General features: G+C 40.7%; 4 protein-coding genes across 4 annotated transcripts; all 4 read left to right on the top strand.

Moving 5' to 3' along the window:
• Positions 1-3,780: 3,780 nt before the first annotated feature.
• Positions 3,781-5,592, top strand: MELLADRAFT_63860 (family 76 glycoside hydrolase; the record flags this gene model as incomplete). The annotated part of the gene is made up of 6 exons (XM_007410857.1): positions 3,781-3,945; positions 4,063-4,211; positions 4,278-4,359; positions 4,426-4,429; positions 4,519-4,655; positions 4,723-5,592. 6 exons carry the CDS (start codon positions 3,781-3,783, stop codon positions 5,590-5,592), a joined length of 1,407 nt encoding a protein of 468 aa, XP_007410919.1.
• A 1,921-nt stretch (positions 5,593-7,513) lies between these two features.
• On the top strand, positions 7,514-10,821 carry MELLADRAFT_107270 (family 47 glycoside hydrolase; the record flags this gene model as incomplete). Its single annotated transcript, XM_007410858.1, has 13 exons — positions 7,514-7,679; positions 7,771-8,410; positions 8,479-8,518; positions 8,601-8,709; positions 8,779-8,917; positions 8,991-9,102; positions 9,173-9,328; positions 9,492-9,665; positions 9,775-9,889; positions 9,983-10,070; positions 10,135-10,197; positions 10,282-10,401; positions 10,527-10,821. The coding sequence occupies 13 exons, from the start codon at positions 7,514-7,516 to the stop codon at positions 10,819-10,821; spliced, it is 2,217 nt and encodes a 738-aa protein (XP_007410920.1).
• A 753-nt stretch (positions 10,822-11,574) lies between these two features.
• MELLADRAFT_48684 (uncharacterized protein) lies at positions 11,575-14,913 on the top strand (the record flags this gene model as incomplete). Its single annotated transcript, XM_007410859.1, has 6 exons — positions 11,575-11,785; positions 11,859-11,988; positions 12,062-12,836; positions 12,943-13,912; positions 13,986-14,479; positions 14,553-14,913. The coding sequence occupies 6 exons, from the start codon at positions 11,575-11,577 to the stop codon at positions 14,625-14,627; spliced, it is 2,655 nt and encodes an 884-aa protein (XP_007410921.1).
• A 621-nt stretch (positions 14,914-15,534) lies between these two features.
• On the top strand, positions 15,535-17,608 carry MELLADRAFT_116726 (uncharacterized protein; the record flags this gene model as incomplete). Its single annotated transcript, XM_007410860.1, has 2 exons — positions 15,535-16,009; positions 16,108-17,608. The coding sequence occupies 2 exons, from the start codon at positions 15,566-15,568 to the stop codon at positions 16,936-16,938; spliced, it is 1,275 nt and encodes a 424-aa protein (XP_007410922.1).
• Between the last annotated feature and the right edge of the window lie 2,219 nt (positions 17,609-19,827).

The following is a 19,827-nucleotide window of genomic DNA, read 5'->3' as shown; positions in this document are numbered from 1 at the left end:
TGGTTTGGAGTTACCACCACTAATCACTCTCATATATGAGCAGAATTGCATAACTGGTAATGGTATTTTTCAAATACCCAGAAGACTTGAAACTTCTTATGACTTAAATGTCAGTCAAACTATTTGATAAAAATGACAATAAGGGATTTCAAGTTAAAAGGTTTTTACCCACAACAACTTGCATGTTGGTGTAGAATATGTGTATGTTTTTTTAAAGTGGGACACCTAAAAAGGTGTCTTGAATTTAGGGGGACTCAGCTTAAGTAATTTTGAAGCTTTGACCATCAAAAAGAAATCCTGAATTTTTATGAGCAGAACATTTATGTAAGATTAGATAAGTCTGTCTTCCAAGTTGGTAATAAATGTCAGTCAAAGGTTATCAACTTGAAGGAAAAAGCAATATAAGGTAATTTAGAAGAAGTTGATAAAAATGACAATAGGAGGTTTCAAGTTCAAGGTTTTTACCCATAAAAACTTGCATGTGTTGGTGTAGAATATGTGTAAGTTTTTTTTAAAGTGGGACACTTTTTTAGGTGTCTGTAAGACTCCAAAGCGGAGTCTTCACTGATGACAAGGCACGAGAGCAAGGCTCTAAATCTAAACTAAAACCCTTCTATAAATTCCTAGCACAATTCTAGCTCCAGCCGAAGATTTTGGTGAAGTCAGTTCCTACGCTCTACTGATAACAAATGGAAGAGAAACAATCTAGAGAGAAAAGAGATGAAAAGAGAAATGATAGCTCACCTAGCTCCAGCCAAAGATTTCGGTGAAGAAAGAGATCTTCGTGGAGCTAGGGCCGTTGACAACTATTGATCAGAACCTGTCTTCAGCCATGATTGCTGTACGTCCCTATGTAACACCTTACAGTGTCTTGAATTAAAAATTGGTTTTACAAAGCTTAGGGAGGCTTAGGTTAAGTGATTTTGCTGATTTGACCATAAGAAAGAAATCCTGAATTTTTATGAGCAGAACATTTATGTAAGATTAACTAAGTCTTCCCATTGTGGTCATGTTTGATCTCAAAGAGGTGATTGTGACTGAAAGCTTGGGTTTGGCTTGAGTACAGTAAGGTTTCCAAGTGCATTGGACTGAATGCTTGATATGCGCCTGAGGGCTCAAAACATCATGAAATCTTACCCAAAAAATCAGAAGAGCTTCTTCAAAGGTCTTCTGTATCTTCTTGTACCAATCTTAGCATGTCAGCATTCATGGATCACAAAGAAATTGGACTCTAAGATCAAGTGATTTTGAACAGATCAAACACACATATAGGCCCTGTAATATTGAATAAGAGCCAGTTTTCAAAAAACTCAACACCTTGACTGTGTCACTTTACTCAAGTAAAGTGGTGAAAAAAGTGGCACGAGTGTGTGTGTACAAGGCTTATAAATAAGAAGCTTTTTCCAATTTTATTGTGGGGTTAAAAGATGTCTAGAGCCTTCATGATGGGGTTTCAAACAAAAGTACTTGAAAATCTTGCTGTGCTCAGGTCTAAGACAAGGGGTTGGTCATGATTCCCATCTTTGAGAGTGGTTGTGGCCGTGTTGGAAGAGGGGTTTAGTTAAGCTTAAAATTTATGCAAATCTATAGCAATAAGAAAACCCAAATGACTGTAAACCAAACAATCTTGACAAACAATGTGAGGTGAAAAGGTAAAGAAAGGTGTTGAGACTGATACAATAATTGTAGTAAACACCCACAAAAGAAAACAGATTGTGGATGAATGGATTTTCAAGAAACTGTTGATTGCTGTTGGACACTGTCACTGCTGGCCATCTTGATTTACAAAACAGGAAATCTTTTTAAAAGGTTTCCTTGATTTTTTAAGGAAACACCTTCAAGATCTTGACCTGAGCCCCCCTACTTTTTATGAACAACTTGTCCAAATATGCAAAAAAACTATGCAAAAAAACAAAATTGAAACCTCCTAATGAACATCGCTGATGTAGCTACCATTACTTTAAAAATGCAATCGTCAACATAATTTGAATCATCATCGTTCAATATTGAGTAGCCTCACATATGCACCCCTCTGCAATATGTGTTGTTGTCCATATGTTCAAGTGGGCTTGTGCCTCAGGCTGGAGAAAGAGAGTATCTTTTGTGGGAGATCAGGGTTGAGGATTTCTCAATCAAAATCACACTCCCTCTGAGTCTTGGCATGAGTCTGAGATTTCAGAGATAGCAGGCACTTTGATGTCCACATACTTCAACATGAATCTCACCTTGATGAAGCTTGACTCTTCAGGTTTTTGATGAGATCCCCATGTCACTCTGAGCATTTGCGACATTCTTGGTCAGTTTTTGAGGCTGATCTGTCTTTCCAGTCTCAAATAAACTGGTTGTACCGGGTGTTTTGCAACTTGGACAGAACAGCTCATTTACCACACACTCAAGCCAAATCTGTAGAGAAAACCTGAGCAAATTTATTTGCAGGTTGGATATGGCTCAGTTGCACAGGTCCTGACATGATTCAAGACTCAGCTTTCAAATGGTTCGATATATTGATGCTTCCCTTCGATGCAATCCTGGATCATTTAACCTGCCAGAAGATTCAGACCCTCCCTGACCTTCGACCATATCTCACGGACACCCTATGATCCTAATTGATTGGTGACTGGCATGCAGCACTTGTGATTTTATCTATTTCTCTTGCGCACTGATTCGTCGAATGATGCAGAGTTCATCAAGCATTGCGAACGTAATTTACATTTCGGCTCTAGCTTTGAGCAAATTCTAAGCCGTTCAAGTTGGGCTAGCCATCAATGCATGTGAACCAGGCAGCTATTTTGGACCCGCTTCTGGGTTGATAATCATTCTCACATCCATGGTCATCAGCCATCACCTACAGCTCCGTAGTTAATCAAGACTAAGTCTTGGAAAGAAGTTTGATTTCACCCACTCATCCACTTGACCCCAAGCTTAACTCATCTTTGCGTATCAACTGATTTCAATCCGCGAAGACTTCATCCACACCTTTCAATAACCGACCTGAATCACTGCAACGACGAACAGGCTTTAACCCATACGGACCTTGGGAGTTAGCTTCACGAAGCTGCGAGTCTTCCCCTGAGTGAGTTTCCCGGTCTTACAATTCCTTGATTCCTTCGGAAAATATAGTCGTTGTCAATTCTTCTTCGGCTTCCTCGTAAGCTTCTGCTTCGTTATCACTAAACAAATCGCAGCATCAACTTGGCCGGCAACCATCCGCTCTGGTCTGCTGAGGATCAGGTGGGATGACTGGTTTGGCAAGGTCATAGACAGCTAGACCAACGCTCGACCATCAAGGTTTCAGAGAGTGACAGTTTATTTAATTTTTCTTCGCTTGTCTTCTTTCTGTTTCTGAGAGAATCCCAAGTTGCTGTATTTGATTTGATTTTAATATTTATTTATTTAATTCAATCAGATTTAACCCTTTTTGTTGATTAAACTCTTTTTTCGACCAAACTCTCCTCACTCGCTGCCAAGTTCTCTTCACTCTCTTACTCTTACTCTTACTCTCATCCATCCATCCCTCTCAACCGCTTCCTCATCTCCGCTCCGCTCTCACATCTCTGCTTTCTCATCGACGGAAGGTATACTCAACAATTCAACCTGTTGGCTGTGCTAATCAATTCCTTCGTTTCTTCGAATAGTCCTTCTTTTCGGAAAGTTTGGTCTGAGCTCTTACTTTACTAGCCAGTACATACACTTGTCTTTCATTCGCTTTCTCTGCCCTTCTCTCAGCCAAACAAAAACAAAGACTTCACCTCAAATCTTCGTCGATTCACTCATATCGAAATGGCGAAGTCTTGCTTACTCTCCGGACTTCTTGCTCTTGGCCTCGCTTTCTCGGCTCATGGGGCGTCTTACTCACCAACTTTGAATGTCAACGATGTTGCGGCACTTCGATCAGCAGCAACGGCAGCTCTCAAAAATCTTCTGACCTACTATGTACCAACATCGGTAAATTCATTTTCATCCTCTTCTTAAACCAAACTAGGCTGCCAATCGAACTTCCAAACCAAAGCTGTTCATTGAGCTTCGTCAGCTGATATCGATACCCGTCATTCACTTCACTAGGTCGGCGCTTTTCCACAAGAACAAACACCCTGGCACGAATCTCAAATGATCTGGGGTTTATACATGGATCATGCTAAATACACGGGTGATACACAATTTCTCGACATCGTCACTGGTGCCCTTGTCAATGCTACCTACGGCTCCAACCAGTATGTTCATCATGCTTCTTCGACATGTGGTCTCCTTTGTCTCATTTTGTTTTGATGTGTCGATAGAGATTTTCTTGGTGGCTCGATGGCTGGTTTGTCAGAGACTCTGTTGGGAAAGTGGAACGACGATATTCTTTGGGGAAGCTTAGTGAGTAGTTATCATCTGTGCTGCTAGCTTTTGTTTCTTTAACTGAATTCGATTATGATGTTTCAGGCAGGTCCGGCTCTTCAGCACTCGATCTCCTTGTTCTGCCTTTGGGTTTGATGTTGATACGATACTAACTGTTTTGTTTTTGTTTGATTTCAGCGGTGGGAGGTGCCGAGATCTATGGTCCTAACTCTGTCATGCCTGGTGCCAATGGGCCGTGGATTACTCCTGCCCAGAAAACATATGACCAGGCCTTTGAACAATGGGATGCTGAGTGTGGCGGTGGAATCTATTGGGTAATTTCTCCTGCATATAGGTATCTTCCGGCATTCTCACTCATGTACATTTGACTTATTTCTACAGTCTCGTGACCGAAACGGAAAGTCTGCGCCTTATAAATCCTTGATTACTCAACTTGAGTTTATCATGCAAGGTGCTCGGAATTACCTCCAAACGAAAAATGAAACTGCGCTTGCACTTTCCAAACAGACTTTTGATTGGGTCATCAGCTCCGGTCTAGGTAACACTCAAACAGGTGTATTGGCCGATGGAATGAACGCTGGCGCTTGCGGTTCGTTTACTTCTCATGTCTGGAGTTACAACTATGGACAACTACTTGGCGCAATGGCTTGGATGCACAAAGCCACCAACAATCAGACTTTCCTTGATCTCATGACACCCTTTTATCAATATGCTACTACAACTTTTAATGGTCAAAACACGTCTGGAGTTGTGACTGAAACTTGCGAGCCGAATGCTAAATGTAATCGAGATCAACAAGGTTTCAAAGCCAACTACGTTCGCAATCTAGCTTACGTCTACCGAGAGACCAACAACGGGGATATCAAAGAAGGCATCAAAAAAACTCTGGATACCTCTATCCAAGCTATGGTACAAAACTCGTGCGATCAAGAATGGAACTGCGGTGGAAACTGGACTACTGATACTCAGCCCATCAAATATGTTCGAAGTCAGCATGTCAGTGCAGCCTTGCTAGTCGCTGCACTCGGTGTTCATGACACCTCAACCGGAGCCGGACTCTTAACCAAGGTGACGGCTGGTGCTTTGTCTGACACCACCAATGGTGCAGCTGGCTTAGGGGGATCGGGAACTAAGAACCCAGGAAAGATCACAAGTCAAAAGTTAGGTGCTGCAGCTGGACTCGATGCTCGCGCTTGTCAGCTTGTAATGCTTCTCGGAGTCCTCTTGTCGGCCGGGTTTTTATCTCTTTGATCGACAATTTGACTCAGTGTAGTGTACATATATAATTCGAACCTCAAAGACGCCTTCCCATCCTTCATTTTCTCACCTTCAGTACATCATACCCATATTTCAGCGCTAATAGTGGCCAACAGACCGTCAGATGGACCAGCTCTTGTTCAAAGCTTTCAATCAAACAAGGACCAATCTGAGATCGCTGCATTCGATTCTCGTCAATCGGGCTACACTTTTCCAAGCTTTCTCTTCCATGTCGAATATCCGCAAAACTCTCAGTGGCAACCCGAACTGTAACTTTAGGCTCCACTCTGATCACAATCAGGACACAAGATAGTTTGCGGCTCATTGATCATCAAATCAACACCTCAATCTTATTTGTGAAACTTGATTTGTTTGATCTGCTACACATCAAGAGTTTTTTTTCGGACACATCGGACTTATTCTCATTTCACTACACTCGCTTACAAGTATCCTCATTATTTCTCTTACTTAGACCGCCTGTTCTTTTTCCCTTTTAGTTCTTTTGTCCTCCTCCTCCTGAAGAACTCTTTTCAAGTATTACCAATCGATTATTCTATATCATATGGTAGCGTTTTCTCCAAAACCCATTTTCATCTTTTTTTTTATTCACTTTTTTTTTTGCTCTTCTCTGATTTTTTTTTTTTGCATAATCCATCTTCAAATCTTTTTGTTGTCGTGTTGTTTTGTGTGATTTTTTTTTTCCTCTGGCCCCTTTTTTTAAATGAGATTACACTCTTTTTTCTTTTTTTTTGCTCAGCTTAAATTGAGTCTTTTTCGTCTTCAGTAGTTTTTTTTTGGAATGCAATGGATTGGCTTCTATTTAAAAGGGATGTGTGAGTTACACGTGGTCTAAATGTCTTGGGATTCGTATTTACTTTGTGGAGATGAGAAATTATGAAGAAGGAGATCTCTAAGGTTTGAATAATTGGTCTGGCACAAGATTTATCTTTTTAGTAGGCTGTGAGAAACAAAGCTGGTTTTGATATTTGAATAAATATAAGAGCAGTCGTGAGGGCACCGAATTGTTTCACTATCAACCTTTGGCATCAGCCTCAATTACCAGAAGTAGAATCAGCATCTTCCCTGTATCACATTCACTGTGCTTTATAAACCAACTTGATAATGACACAATCTTTCAGAACTCTCATGAAGCTTTGGAACCAAATAATTGCTCCAAACCAACCAGACTTTTGACCCGCACACAGGCTCCTGCTTCATGACACCTGGTCTATCAGTCCGGACTCCGAAATCATCGAGAAAGGAGGGGTGAGCTTGCAGATTATTCGACGAATTTTTCAGGTATGCATGGTTTGGTTTCATCCAATCTGTCCTACACTCTGACTGCGAGGGGTCTTGGATGAACTTGTTTGTTGGATATCATCACTGGATTACTTGATGTATGTACGTCACTGATACGGGTTTGTTGAGCGTCTTTGGGAACGCAACCAGACCAAAATATGTGCATCCGAGGCCTAGTAATAAAGCTGCCTCCCCTGGTGTCCACTCCACTGCCAGCAAACCCCCGAGCTCCAGTGATAGCTTACAGTTGCCGAGGTCGCAGATTTCTTATAGGCGCTGGAATCTCAATCGCCATAGGTTGTTTGGCAATGCAACATGTCGCGCTGTTCTCGAGATAATTGACATTTTAGACCAAGTTGCAGTGCAACTCAACAATTGCCAAATGACTCCAGAGAGGCTGTTCAGCCTCTTCAAGGCTCGCTTTATTAAACACTGTGTTTTGTGTGTTTTTGGTCCCCATCAACACCCTTTTCCTCTCACAGGACCTTCTTCCATTCTGTATACAAAGTAAATACTTTCAACAATCGAGAATAATTCAGCTTTTCTGTTAAGATTTTAGTTGAGAAGCAGATCCTGATCTTTAGGCGGATCATTCATTCTTCAAGTTCCAAGGCTCATGCGCGAGACACAAGCCAATACCTCCAGCTGGAAAACAGCACTCTGTGCATATGTTCTCTCGATTTCTACCATCTCATTCTATTCCATTCTTTGCGTTTTGTTGAGTTATGCTATACTCGACTTGATATCACCTAATCCAGGCATATCTGTTCATAAAAATCCTTGTACGTTCCCAGATCAAAATACGCCATGCTTATTTTCCATCGTAAACTCACAACTACTTCTCTCATTTTGTTTTACCCGAAAACCTCATAGCGAATTTCTCTACCTCGAAGACGCGCAGGGATTCAAGACAGATTCCATTCTCGTCTGATATCTTATCTGGAAAAGCAGGACCAGATGGAAATCTTTTACCGAGTTCAGAGACACCTTGGGATCCAAGTACCGAAAAAGGTGCCAAGACTTTGAAGTACCTTTCAAAGAAAAGGTTTCCACTCACTCTATCCCAAGATTTGCCTATGGGATGGCAGGGTATGCATGCACCACCAAACCTAACTTGGCCTTCACCCAATGCAATCAAACCTCGTTCAGATAAACATTCAAGTCCTGTTCCGATTGATCAGATATATGGACAATCAACAGGATCGAAGGGTAAAACAAACCCAGAAACCTGGAGAATTCCACGTCAGAGATGGGATCCAGCTTCGGCCAAATTATCAGGAGGAAGTGAAAGGCTTTTAAAGATTCAGTGGCCCGGTTTCCAGGATAAAACTCTATGGGATAGCTCACATCAGAAGTCAGTCACTAAGCAGAGAAAAGAATGGGTCACTCGAGCCTTCAGCCACGCCTGGGAAGGGTACAAAAAACATGCTTGGGGATTTGATGAAGTACGACCGTTGAGCAACAAAGGCGTGAACACGTTCAATGGATGGGGATCTACTATCATTCAATCTTTGTGAGTGATCAGACTCTCAGCTCAGCCGTGGTCTGATTACATTTACTTAATCAACCTTATGATCTCAGGGATACTTTGCTCATCATGAATATGACCAGAGAGTACAACGTAAGTTCCTACATATTTGACTTGAAATTGTAACTTAAAGTCAGGTTTGAGTGATATACTCATTCTTCCCTTACGTTCTCAGTATGCAAGGACACATATCCGAGCAGTTGATTGGTCGAGCGTCATGAATTCTAATCTAAATGATAAATCATCCACAAATGTTATCAATATATTTGAGGCGATCGTTAAAAGTAAGCCGTTCGGCCCAGGATTATCTTACAACCTCATAAACAAGCTTAATCTAATTCTTTCTTTTTCAGATCTTGGGGCCTTGATATCGGCTTACGACCTGTCAGGTGATCGGTTGATGTTATCGAAAGCTGAGGAACTTGCCAATTGGCTTCTTCCAGCATTTGGAACGAAATCTGGGATCCCCATTGAGAGCTACCAACTTGGATTGTAAGTGTCTTGGTTTTGAAGGTATCTTGGTTATTCCTTTTTTTTAAACAAACATTGAATTCGATGTATATAGAAATCCTGCAGGATCACCTACAGGTGTTACACACTTGGCAGCAGCCAGCGGATTTGTGTTGGAACTTACTCGACTATCACAGCTCACTGGTAATGAATACTACATCAATGTTGTAAGTGGATCAAATAGCTCTACGTTCGAATGCTGAGCAGGTTGATGAAGACTGCGATATCATATCCTAGGCGCAACGAGCTATGGGTTTTTTAAATAGCAAAGACTTCACATCGTCATCGAGGTTAGGAGCCCTATTCCCAACTACATTCGAACCTGAAAAACCACAAGATATGAAAGGCGAATACAGTTTAGGACACAAAACAAACTGCTACTATGAATACCTGGTAAGTGATTCTCTTCCATAGAGTGACATCAAATGATCAAACATACTAAAAAAGATACCGAGTTCAGCTTAAACAAAAGCTAATTTTACTGGGTAGCAAAGAAGGAGAATATGATACCTTCAAGCTTTCTCTAGACTCTTTATTCCACTTCTTGTTCAAGAAGATTTCACTTTTTCGTGACGCTGAAGGGCTTGTTATTGCTGGTAAACGAAGCAATACAGGAGAAACTACGGTATACACTCCTAGCCTTACGCAAGATAGCTGTTCCTCTGCAGCATTCATTGGTATGGGAGCAAGAATCTTGGGCAGGCAAAATGACTTGGACACTGCTTTACAGGTTTGTCATTCAATTGGTGTCAAATGAAGGGATGTTACCCGATAGCCGGATGGGATCTGTTACTCTAATAGGGAGATTAGACTGAGGATTTACTGTTCTTTACTATCAGCAAACAGAAACATGCCTGTGGGCTTACGATTCTAGCCCTGTGACACTTGCAGCTGAGAGTATGGTGGTTCAAGATCCTTCAAACACTGAGTATTGGGCACAGGTCAATGTTACAAGTGAGTGGTTGGATTTGAAATCCAACAGAAAATTCTTCAGGATGCTAAGAATCTGATGACTTTGCTTCTTCTCCTTGTGTTCAAACTTCACAGATACCACATACAAAAACCCAATAGGAGATCCTATTCCAGGTGTAAAACTTGAAGATCCTAGATTTTTAGCATATCCAGATACGATTGAGTTGGTTTTTTCCTCATCTTTTTATTATAAATCCAATTGCTAAACGATTTTTCTGCCTTTTCAGAGCTGTGTTTTACATGTGGAGACTGACTGGTGATAGAAAATGGCAAGACAAAGGATGGATAATGTGAGTTAAATCAAAAATTGTCTCTCAAAAGGAATTCTAAAGAGAATACTGATATGTTATGGAGATTTTTTTTAAATCAAAAAGGTTCACCAATTGGGTTGAAGAATGTATAACTGAAACTGGATTTGCTCAGTTGAAAGATATAAGCCAAGAAACTGGAGCTGAATTGGATGACAACCAAGGCGTGTATGTCCTTGCAGAAAGGTAAGCTCCATACTTGAAATTATAAATTTCATGACTCTTATTTGTAAGATAAAACTAACTCGTACATCGCCTATGCACTGCGAATTCTCCTTATTGAAACTCTTACTGACCATTTCCAAAAACAGCTTCAAATACTATTACTTGTTATTCACAGATCCCAACTTTATATCTCTAGACAATTTTGTTTTCAACACGGCATCACACCCCTTCAAAATCCCACAAAAAAGTTCATCAGGATTAAAACTATGGAAAGGACCAGAAGAAAAAATCGATTTACAATACAATCCACCCATCCAAAATCAATTAAAAAAATTAAATCAGAATCAACCTGGACATGTTGGAAGTTGGGGTACTGTTTTACAACAATGGTCTTGGACAAAAGAAAATTTAGTCGAACCTAAGATTCATCAGAATCTTTGATTTATAAGTTGGTTTTGGATCTCTTAACAAAGTTTTGGGGGTTTGTTGTGAATTTCCATATATTCTTGATTGTTGATTAAAAGTTTTTTTTGGTGATTTTCACTTTGATTTTTTTGTATGATAGTAAAAACATTGATTTCTTTTTTCCTTTTATTACTCTTTCCTCTTTCTGTCACAGTCAAGGCTCAAGATAGGAGGCTTCAGATTTGATCATAAAATGTAAATTCATTCTTGATGTGTTGATTAAAAGGTCTTTGTTGAGCCAAGTCATGATATACCTTTTGGTTGAAAGTGTAACACAACCAATGACTCTTGAAGAAGGCTTGATGAATGTGTCATAAGATGACACATTACTTTTCAGTTTCAGTTTTTGAGATATGAAGTGTGGTAGAGATTTATATAATTTCTTGATGAATGCCATCTGGCGAACTAGCAGTTGGATTTGCAATAACGATGCTCCATTTCCCGCTTTGCTCTTGATTTGAGGCTTTGTGCTTCAGAAGTTCAGGCTGTCTTGATGCGTAGCTCCGGTCAGCTCGGGGTCGGGTGTTACCGGAGTCTCGGGGCATGCAGCTTTGCATGAAAAACATTCGGTATAAGCATATATGCAGATCGATTTTTTTACTGGTCGATTGAGAAAAGTTTGTCAACTGACATTTTTGAACGAAACCGCACCAATTTATCTGAGAGGATACAAGTTCCTTTCTAGCAATCTTCTGATCAAACCAATTACCCATATCAGGACAATTCATAATGGGTAAACGAGAAAAGAAGACAGCAAAAGGTCGATTAGATAAATATTATAGATTAGCAAAAGAACAAGGTTATAGAGCTAGATCTGCCTTCAAACTTATTCAACTTAATAAACGATATCAATTTCTTGAATCGGCTAGATGTTGTATCGATCTTTGTGCTGCACCAGGTGGTTGGCTTCAAGTTGCTGCTAAATGGATGCCAGCTAACAGTACGTCATTTTTTTTGTCTTTGTCTTATTGTATTGATTATCTGAGGTTGATTGAGTTTCTGTGATACACCAGGTCTGATTCTTGGGGTTGATTTGGTACCTATTAAGCCTATACCAAAGGTTGTAACGGCTACAGAGGATATTCGAACTGATAGTTGTAGACGATGGCTTCGAAGTGAACTCAAGGATTGGAAAGCCGATGTGTTAGTTAAAAGTATATCTCCATTGACTCAAGACGACACAAGCTGATTCTTACCTCTTCTTATTCAAAATCAGTGTGTTGCACGATGGTGCACCGAATGTCGGTACTGCATGGGTTCAAGACGCTTTCAGTCAAGCAGAGCTAGTCTTACATTCTTTTAAACTGGCCACTGAGATGTTAGCTCCAGGTGGAACGTTCGTCACAAAGGTTTTCAGATCAAAAGATTATAATTCACTTTTATATGTCTTTAATCAACTTTTCAAAAAAGTCGAATCAACCAAACCACCTTCGTCTCGTAACGTTTCAGCCGAAATCTTTGTAGTTTGTCAAGATTTCTTAGCTCCTAAGAAAATCGATCCTCGACTTCTCGATCCGGCTCATGTTTTCAAAGATCTTGATTTAGTACCAATAGCAGCTGATGGGGATACGGAGGGACATAGTAACAAGCTTACTCCGAATGCTCAAAATGTTTTCAAACCTGAAAAGAAGAAACGTGCACGTGATGGTTATGAAGATGGGGATTACATCTTACATAAAACTGTAGCAGCTACAGAACTTATCAAGGCTAATGATCCTATTAAACTTCTTGGTGTGGCTAATACTATCACATTTGGAAAAACAGATGAAGATAAGATGATTTTAAAAATGAAATGTACCAGCAAGGCAATATTAACAGATCTTCAAGATTTAAAAGTATTAGGAAAAGGAGAATTCAAAAAGATTTTGAAATGGCGTCTTGCGGTTAGAGAAATCTTAGGTCTCACTATTAAAAAAGACCCTGCGGAGGATTTACCACAAGATGCTGTAGAGATTCAGCCTTTAGATGAAGATGAGGAAATGGAACAAGAAGTGCGTTAAATAGTTCTCTAACAATCAGCTGGATGAGTTATCCCGCTCCACGATGTAGGTGGAATTTGTGATTAATAGATTTTAACTGACTGTCTCCATTTCACAGCTTCAACGTATTCAAGAAGAAAGCGGCCTACAAAAGAAACGCGAGCGAAGAAGGTTAAACGAGAAACGCACGCGAGATCTCCAGCGAATGCAACTTCAGATGACAACACCCATGGATATCGGATTAGAACGAGCAGATGACGAAGTTTTCGGATTGGAAGAAATTGATCAGAATGACTTTGGTTCTGACCATGGTCAAGAAGGTTTTGAAAATGGAGAGAGTGACGAAGAAGAATCTGTATACTCTGAAGAAAGTGATGATGAGGATTTATCAGAAGATGAAAAGAAGTTACAAATCTTGGAAGACTCTGTAGGTGTAGCATATGATACATATCAAGAAAAGATTTTGAATAAAGATACCAAACGTAAAGTTCGAGAGGAAGCACGACTTCGTCGACATCACGATGAAGGTGAACAGGAATGGACTGGTCTGAATGAAGATGATGGAGGAAGTGTACATAGTGGTGATGATATTGAGATGGTTCGAAAGAAGCGGGCTAGGTTTGCCAAGACTAGTAAATCTGACGATGAGGAAGATAGTGATAGTGAAGGAGAAGATGTGACTGATCAAGCTGCGCGAATTATGGCTGAACGGGGTTTAAGCTCAAAAGCATCCACTTCTAAATCCAAAAAGCGTTTGCTGACTGACTTAACAGAAAAGACAAATTATTCTAGCGAAGTGAAAAATCAAGCTACAGAGATGTGGTTTGATCAACCTGTCTTCAAGGATGTTAAGGGCCTCCAAGGACAACTGAACTTTGATGATGATGATGAAGAAGAAGAAGACGAGGATGAAGATGAGGATGACGAAGTGCATGCCGGATCATCCGACGAGTCTGCGGATGAGGAAACAGGAAAGTTTGACGAGAGTGATGATGACTTTGAAATCGTGCCTAAGGAGCCTGTAAAGCCAACTGTGTGGGATGAAGAAGACTCTGACCAAGACGAAAAGAACGCTCGTATAGTGCAACGTATGTTATGATCCGTCTTTGCATCATCTCTTTCATCACTGTACTGACCCTTGCGCCTTACTGATCTCAACAGAGAAAGGACTTTTGACTCCCGCTGCAATGCAACTGGCTCTTGATCTTGTTAACCGACGGAAAACAAAAGATCAAATGGTTGACTCTGGGTTCAGAAGAGATGCCTTCTTTGACGAAAAAGATCAATTACCACCTTGGTTTCAAGATGATGAGATGCGACATTTTCGTGAACACGTACCGGTCACCAAGGAAGCTGTGAAGATCTTACGAGACAAGATGAGAGCACTGGACGCTCGACCGATCAAGAAAGTGGCAGAAGCCAAGGGTCGAAAGAAACTGAGAACATTACGAAGGATTGAAAAGATGCAGAATAAGGCTAACCTTGTGAATGCATCTAGCGATTTGACTGAAAAGGAAAAATCGGGTGAGATTGAAAGATTGATGAACCGAATGAGCAAAAACCCGAAACAAAAGAATGAAGTGAAAGTCGTGGTGGCCAAAGGATTCAACCGTGGACAGAAAGGAAGGCCAAAGGGTGTTAAGGGTCGTTATAAAGTGCGTAACAAAAGCTTCCATTCCTTTTTCTACTTTTTGCATGTGAATCTTATGCGTTTGTTCTCTGTAATAGATGGTCGATCCACGAGGTAGGAAAGAGCTTAGGGCTAAGAAAAGAAAAGAGAGGGAGACCAAGAAGCGTTCTTGAAGCTGTTGTACTCTGGCTACTTTCATATCCATGTTCCTCAAGTAATTGATTTTTCAATGGGCATCTAATGGGCATGTCGAAGGCATAAATCAGATCTCAACCCTTCTCTCTCATAGTATCCATTGACTTGATACATTCTAATGTAATAATTGTTATTTCAATGAGTCTTTTCTTCTAGTTCATCGCATTCAGATCCTTATAGCTATGATTAGCTATGATGTTAGTAGCAAATGGGGCAGTTGTGACTGATAAACGTGTTTAACTCATCTGCAGCCCGTCATTTTTGAATAACTGGGTTTTGTAAAAGAAGCTAAGTCCACACAGGGTTCATTTCCTTGGTCATGTCTCTTATTTGCATTTGCTTCCTTTCTAAAGTAAAAAGAGCCTACCGGTTCTATTTCAATCAACCTCATGAGTCATGTATCTGCACAAAGTCTTCATCACTTTCCGGCAACATGAGGTCCACAGCCATCATGCGATTATTTTTTAAAGGTCTGAGTAAAAACAGGCGCAACTGCGATAAATTGACATCTTATAATGTGAATCTGATCAACAAACTACCCCTCTTTGCTTGGTCAAAAACTTGGCATCTTTTCAGACTCAATAATTCAAGAGGTATAACCTAAAGCGTCCCGATGGTCCTGCCTTAGAGCTAGCAATAGTAAGATAAGGTAGAGTTCAGCAAGAGATGTTGATTGATTGGCCTTTGTTGAGGATTTACTCAGTGAAGTGAGGGAGATAATCGAAACTTTCAAATTGGAATTGATTATGTAAAGATGGGTTTAAGCTTCAGACCTTAAGTATATCCTAAGACCTAAGCTTAGTATCTATGTACTTAAGACTTTTAAATCAAGCTCGTCCTCAACAAAGGAAGCTCCAACTGAAGGGAATACCAATTCACATCAACATCAACATCAACAATAGGAAACACCAACGATATGCGAAATCAAAGCCTACTCACTCCTACTTCACTACCTCGATCAGGTGTTAAAGATGAAGAACTCTTAGTATATTGGGAAGATTCATCTCATCATCGATCAAGAACATCTAATCTGACTCCTTTGAAACCAAAACCAAAGCGAGATTCTACGGCTGCAGGAATACCTTCACCTTCAAAAACAGTCATTGACGTTCATTCTTCCCCTTCAAATGGGCTCCCACAAGCTCCACTGGCTTTATCCACCGCAAGTGAATCACGCAGGTCACTTAGGCAACATAAGCGATTGAGAGACCGTCAATCTTTGAGCGATGGGAAAGCTGTAGTCATCGCCTCTGAAAGCGCGTCGAATAGCGCGTCTTCTACACCGCGTCCCAACCCAGAGATTGATGTTTTGCTTAATCGTCTGGCAGAGAGAGTCGACAAGACGAAAGCCAAAGCCTGCGTTGGTCTCCTCTTCCTATGGAGTGTTTTCACTTGAAACCTGTTTGCAGATGTACTGACCTTGTTTCTTTGTCACTTCACTTTTGTTTTGATACTTAGGGCCAGTCTCTGTTAGCCCCGAAACGGTTGACTAAGAGCCCAAGTCGAACACCTACCAAAACTACCCCCATCCTTCCCCGCGTTCTCGCTTCGACCACTAATACTAATAATCCTCATCTTCACAAACGTACCCCTGATAATCGGAGCCCGAAACTCCTTCTGGGGACCACAGTCTCTAAACCTGGCCTCAAACCCAACGCGCATACCTTACAAACGTCCAATCGAGCACCACTCAAAGTTACTAGTCTAGCATTACAATCTAAAGCCGCACCCTCTTTGCCGAAGCTTCCTTTGAACTCTATTTCCAACCCTCCTTCTGATCGATCAGTACCCCTTACACGCACGTCACGCCCTACAGTCTCTACTACCAACGGCCCTGCCCGCAAACCTCCAAACACGAACTCTGTTAATCCAGCAAATGGGCCTCGCCTGGCTTCAGTAGCAAAAGCCCCACCACCATCTACCAAAAACCCAACAGCGATTTCTAGGGTGCCTGCCAAGGTACCACCGCCTGTCCCAAAAGTCACAACAGCTGCAGGACCAAAAATCTTACCGCGTGTACAACCTCTCGCCAATCCCGTTAAAACCAATTTCAATAAAACGAACGTTACGACTATGAAACCTTTTACAACAAAAACTCCCGTGATCGCACCGACCATAACGAAGACCACCAAGATCACCCCAATCACCAGGAAGACGACCACTACAACATCTATTACCTCCCCATCTATTAATTCTACAACCAAGTCTGTTCAACATCATCATGATGAATCAATTTCTTTACTTAGTGGACTTTGCGCTGGTGACTTGGATTGGGATTTAGACGATTGATTAACAATAGTGAAAGCTCACAATATCTTTGATAATATAGTTTTATTTTTTTCTGTATCATTAGATAATTTCATACGTTGCTCTCTTTACGACTCTTTAACAATATGTAACTCATCATGCTTTTATCACCACTGAGCCCTTCTCACATTTACATTTAGCTCAACAGGTGCACGTGGCCGTATACTTCGATATATGGCTAGATTTTTCTGAACATTCAACTTTCCTGTGTCACATTTGTTTATAATGGGTATCAAGTCTTTAAAATAATGATGGGATTCATTTAGGTAATTGTAGATCATATCTCATTGAGTCCTTTACATGAAACATCAAAATCATTAAAGAAGGGGTTAGACATAAATAGTTAAACAGGAAGTTTCCTTTTCTGCATCATCACTTGAAACCCCTTTTGAATTATGTCTTGTGGTGTACATATAAATCTGAATAGATTCCAGCCTAGATCATATTTTGATGTGATTATTGCTTTTATTATCCATCTTCACTTTTTAACCAAATGATATATTCATCATACATGTGGAGATCTCGAGACTTGATGCCTATGTGAAAAACATCCAAAGTTACTCATAATACTATTATCAGAAATTGTAATAATCTTGAAGCTATCACATAAAGGATTGATCTTGTTCTGAATTGTCTGAGTTTTGTATACTCTAGAGTCTGAACCATTATTTTATGATTGAAGAGAGACAAATAAGCACTTTCCTTTATCTTCATTTCCATTTTGTGGCCACTTTTCTGCCTATAAACCTGAAAGAATTTGAGGACCCCATCAATTAATTTTGTTCCACTTCTTCACTCCAGTTGCTTTTCTTTCCAGACAGCTGCCATTTGATTCATATGAGCTCCTGAAAACTCTTGATGGTGTGACAGATACACTGTTAGCATTTAGCCAAGATCATGCTGCGATCGTAGATTTGAGACATCATTTCTGTCATGACGGGTTTAAGCGAAGGCCAATGCACTCAAGAGACAAAAAAGGAATTAATGGTACTCTGTGGCAAAAGCATTGCTCAATGTTGCTTGAAACATCAATTCTTTCTACTTTGTCTTTGCCTCAAGACTGTCCTCATACACAGGCAAGTGACAAGAAGATCAATGTAAATAATACTGTGCAGTGTTTAATTTCAATAACAACTATAACCACAAATCAAAACGAATATACAACGAAAAAGAAAACACTACGTTTGTTATCTGAAATCTCAGAATGAGTCTGATAAGAACTTAAATACTTAAGAGTGATGAACAAAAGACTAAAAGAATTTCGAAAAGAAACCAAACAAAACCCAATGATAAAATAAACTCATGATAAAAAATAAACAAATAACAAGCTAAATAGATATGTATACTGAGAACGTATGATGAAGATAATCGTGAACTTATCCGAATGAGATATCCGAAAGGTTGACTTCAATTGACGATAAGATGATACAACCACAAAGATGAGGATTTTCAAAACATCGATCAAATCAATCAAATATAAGCGTGTATTTGTTCTTCAGGCTGTGAAGTATACACAATAACCAAATCACCTCTTAAAATGTTGTCTTTTTCAAAGTCGAACAAAGTGAATCGTTATCAGAACCTCCTGTACCATCTCTTTCAATAACCTTGGCTTTTAATCGCCTCGAAGCCATCACACGATGTATCTCATTAACTTTAACGATCATCGCATGTACAACTGCCAATTGCCTTCTTGCTTGATCCAACTTTTCTTGTTGTTCCACAGATAGATGAGCACCGTTCGATGGAGTGAATGCTGATAAGGCATTGGATGCATGACAGACTCGAAACCGTTTAGACGGTAGCTCTGGGTCATGTTGGGACTCCGTCTCAGAAGCAGCCATATGTTCATCTAAAGATTCAATTGAATGAGCCTCTGAAGCTGGTGGCGATGGTGCCGATCTGAGCGATGCAACACTGCCTTTCCTAGATGCCAATTTCATACCGTGTACCCGACGTGACAACGAATCAGCCGTTCCTGGTCGCTCCACACCTGGGGATTGCGCCTCATCCGCTAGACGCGAAAAGGACGCAGTGAGGTTGACCAAAGAGGGATAAAGAGCTTTCTGGTCACTAGGTCGCGAATAATTGTTAGAAGCGGGAGGGCTAGGAGAGTTCTTTGAAATCGTGTTGACGTTTCGGAATAATGTCCTGAGAGGGGGTAAGGTAGTACTAGTTCCTAAATTCGACTTGTTAGAGGATGTCAAAGGTGCTAATTCTAAATTCTTGGATTTGCAATCAGGATCCTCGCAGCCCGCATTTTGGTTGAAAGGAAGGTGATTGGAGTCCGAACCGCCCGTTCCTGGGCTGTCAACCGACACATACGACTCTGAAGCGGCAGTAACGACCGGCACAGCTCTTTGCAACGGTGTGACTCTCTGGATGTTCATCGGATGAGAAGATGGAGATACGGATGCAATCTGTGGAGGAGCGAGTGGTCTTGAAACCCGAATGTTTTCCTGGATGTTGGCCATGCTTTCGTTGAACATTTGATCTGAGCCAAAAGTTGGAAGAACTGGGTAACTATGAGGAGTCGGATTGAAGTTGGTGGGAGGAGATAAGGAATGGTAACTTGGTGCAGGTCCACGTCGATGAGCTTGACTTTGATACGAGCCAGAACTTAGGTTGGAATTGAACGTTTGAGGGAGAGCGGGGGGTGAGAAATTGAATGGCAATTTATAATTGGCATTCGGATCGATCGGGAAAGCCACGTTATATGGAATGTCTTCCGGCCAGGTACCAGCAATTGCATTGGCAGTAGCGGACTCAATCTCGGTTCCAATCGACGCCAGTAGATCGGTTAACTTATCGGCCTCTGATTGTTCGGCGAGCCATTCAAGTTCGCTGGGTGGAGTGAAAGATGCTGAAACA

The sequence above is a fragment of the Melampsora larici-populina genome (assembly GCF_000204055.1).
Source record: "Melampsora larici-populina 98AG31 unplaced genomic scaffold MELLAscaffold_22, whole genome shotgun sequence".
Lineage (NCBI taxonomy): Eukaryota > Fungi > Basidiomycota > Pucciniomycetes > Pucciniales > Melampsoraceae > Melampsora > Melampsora laricis-populina.
Note: the sequence above shows the minus strand (reverse complement) of the source record. Positions and strands in the feature narration are given on the sequence as shown.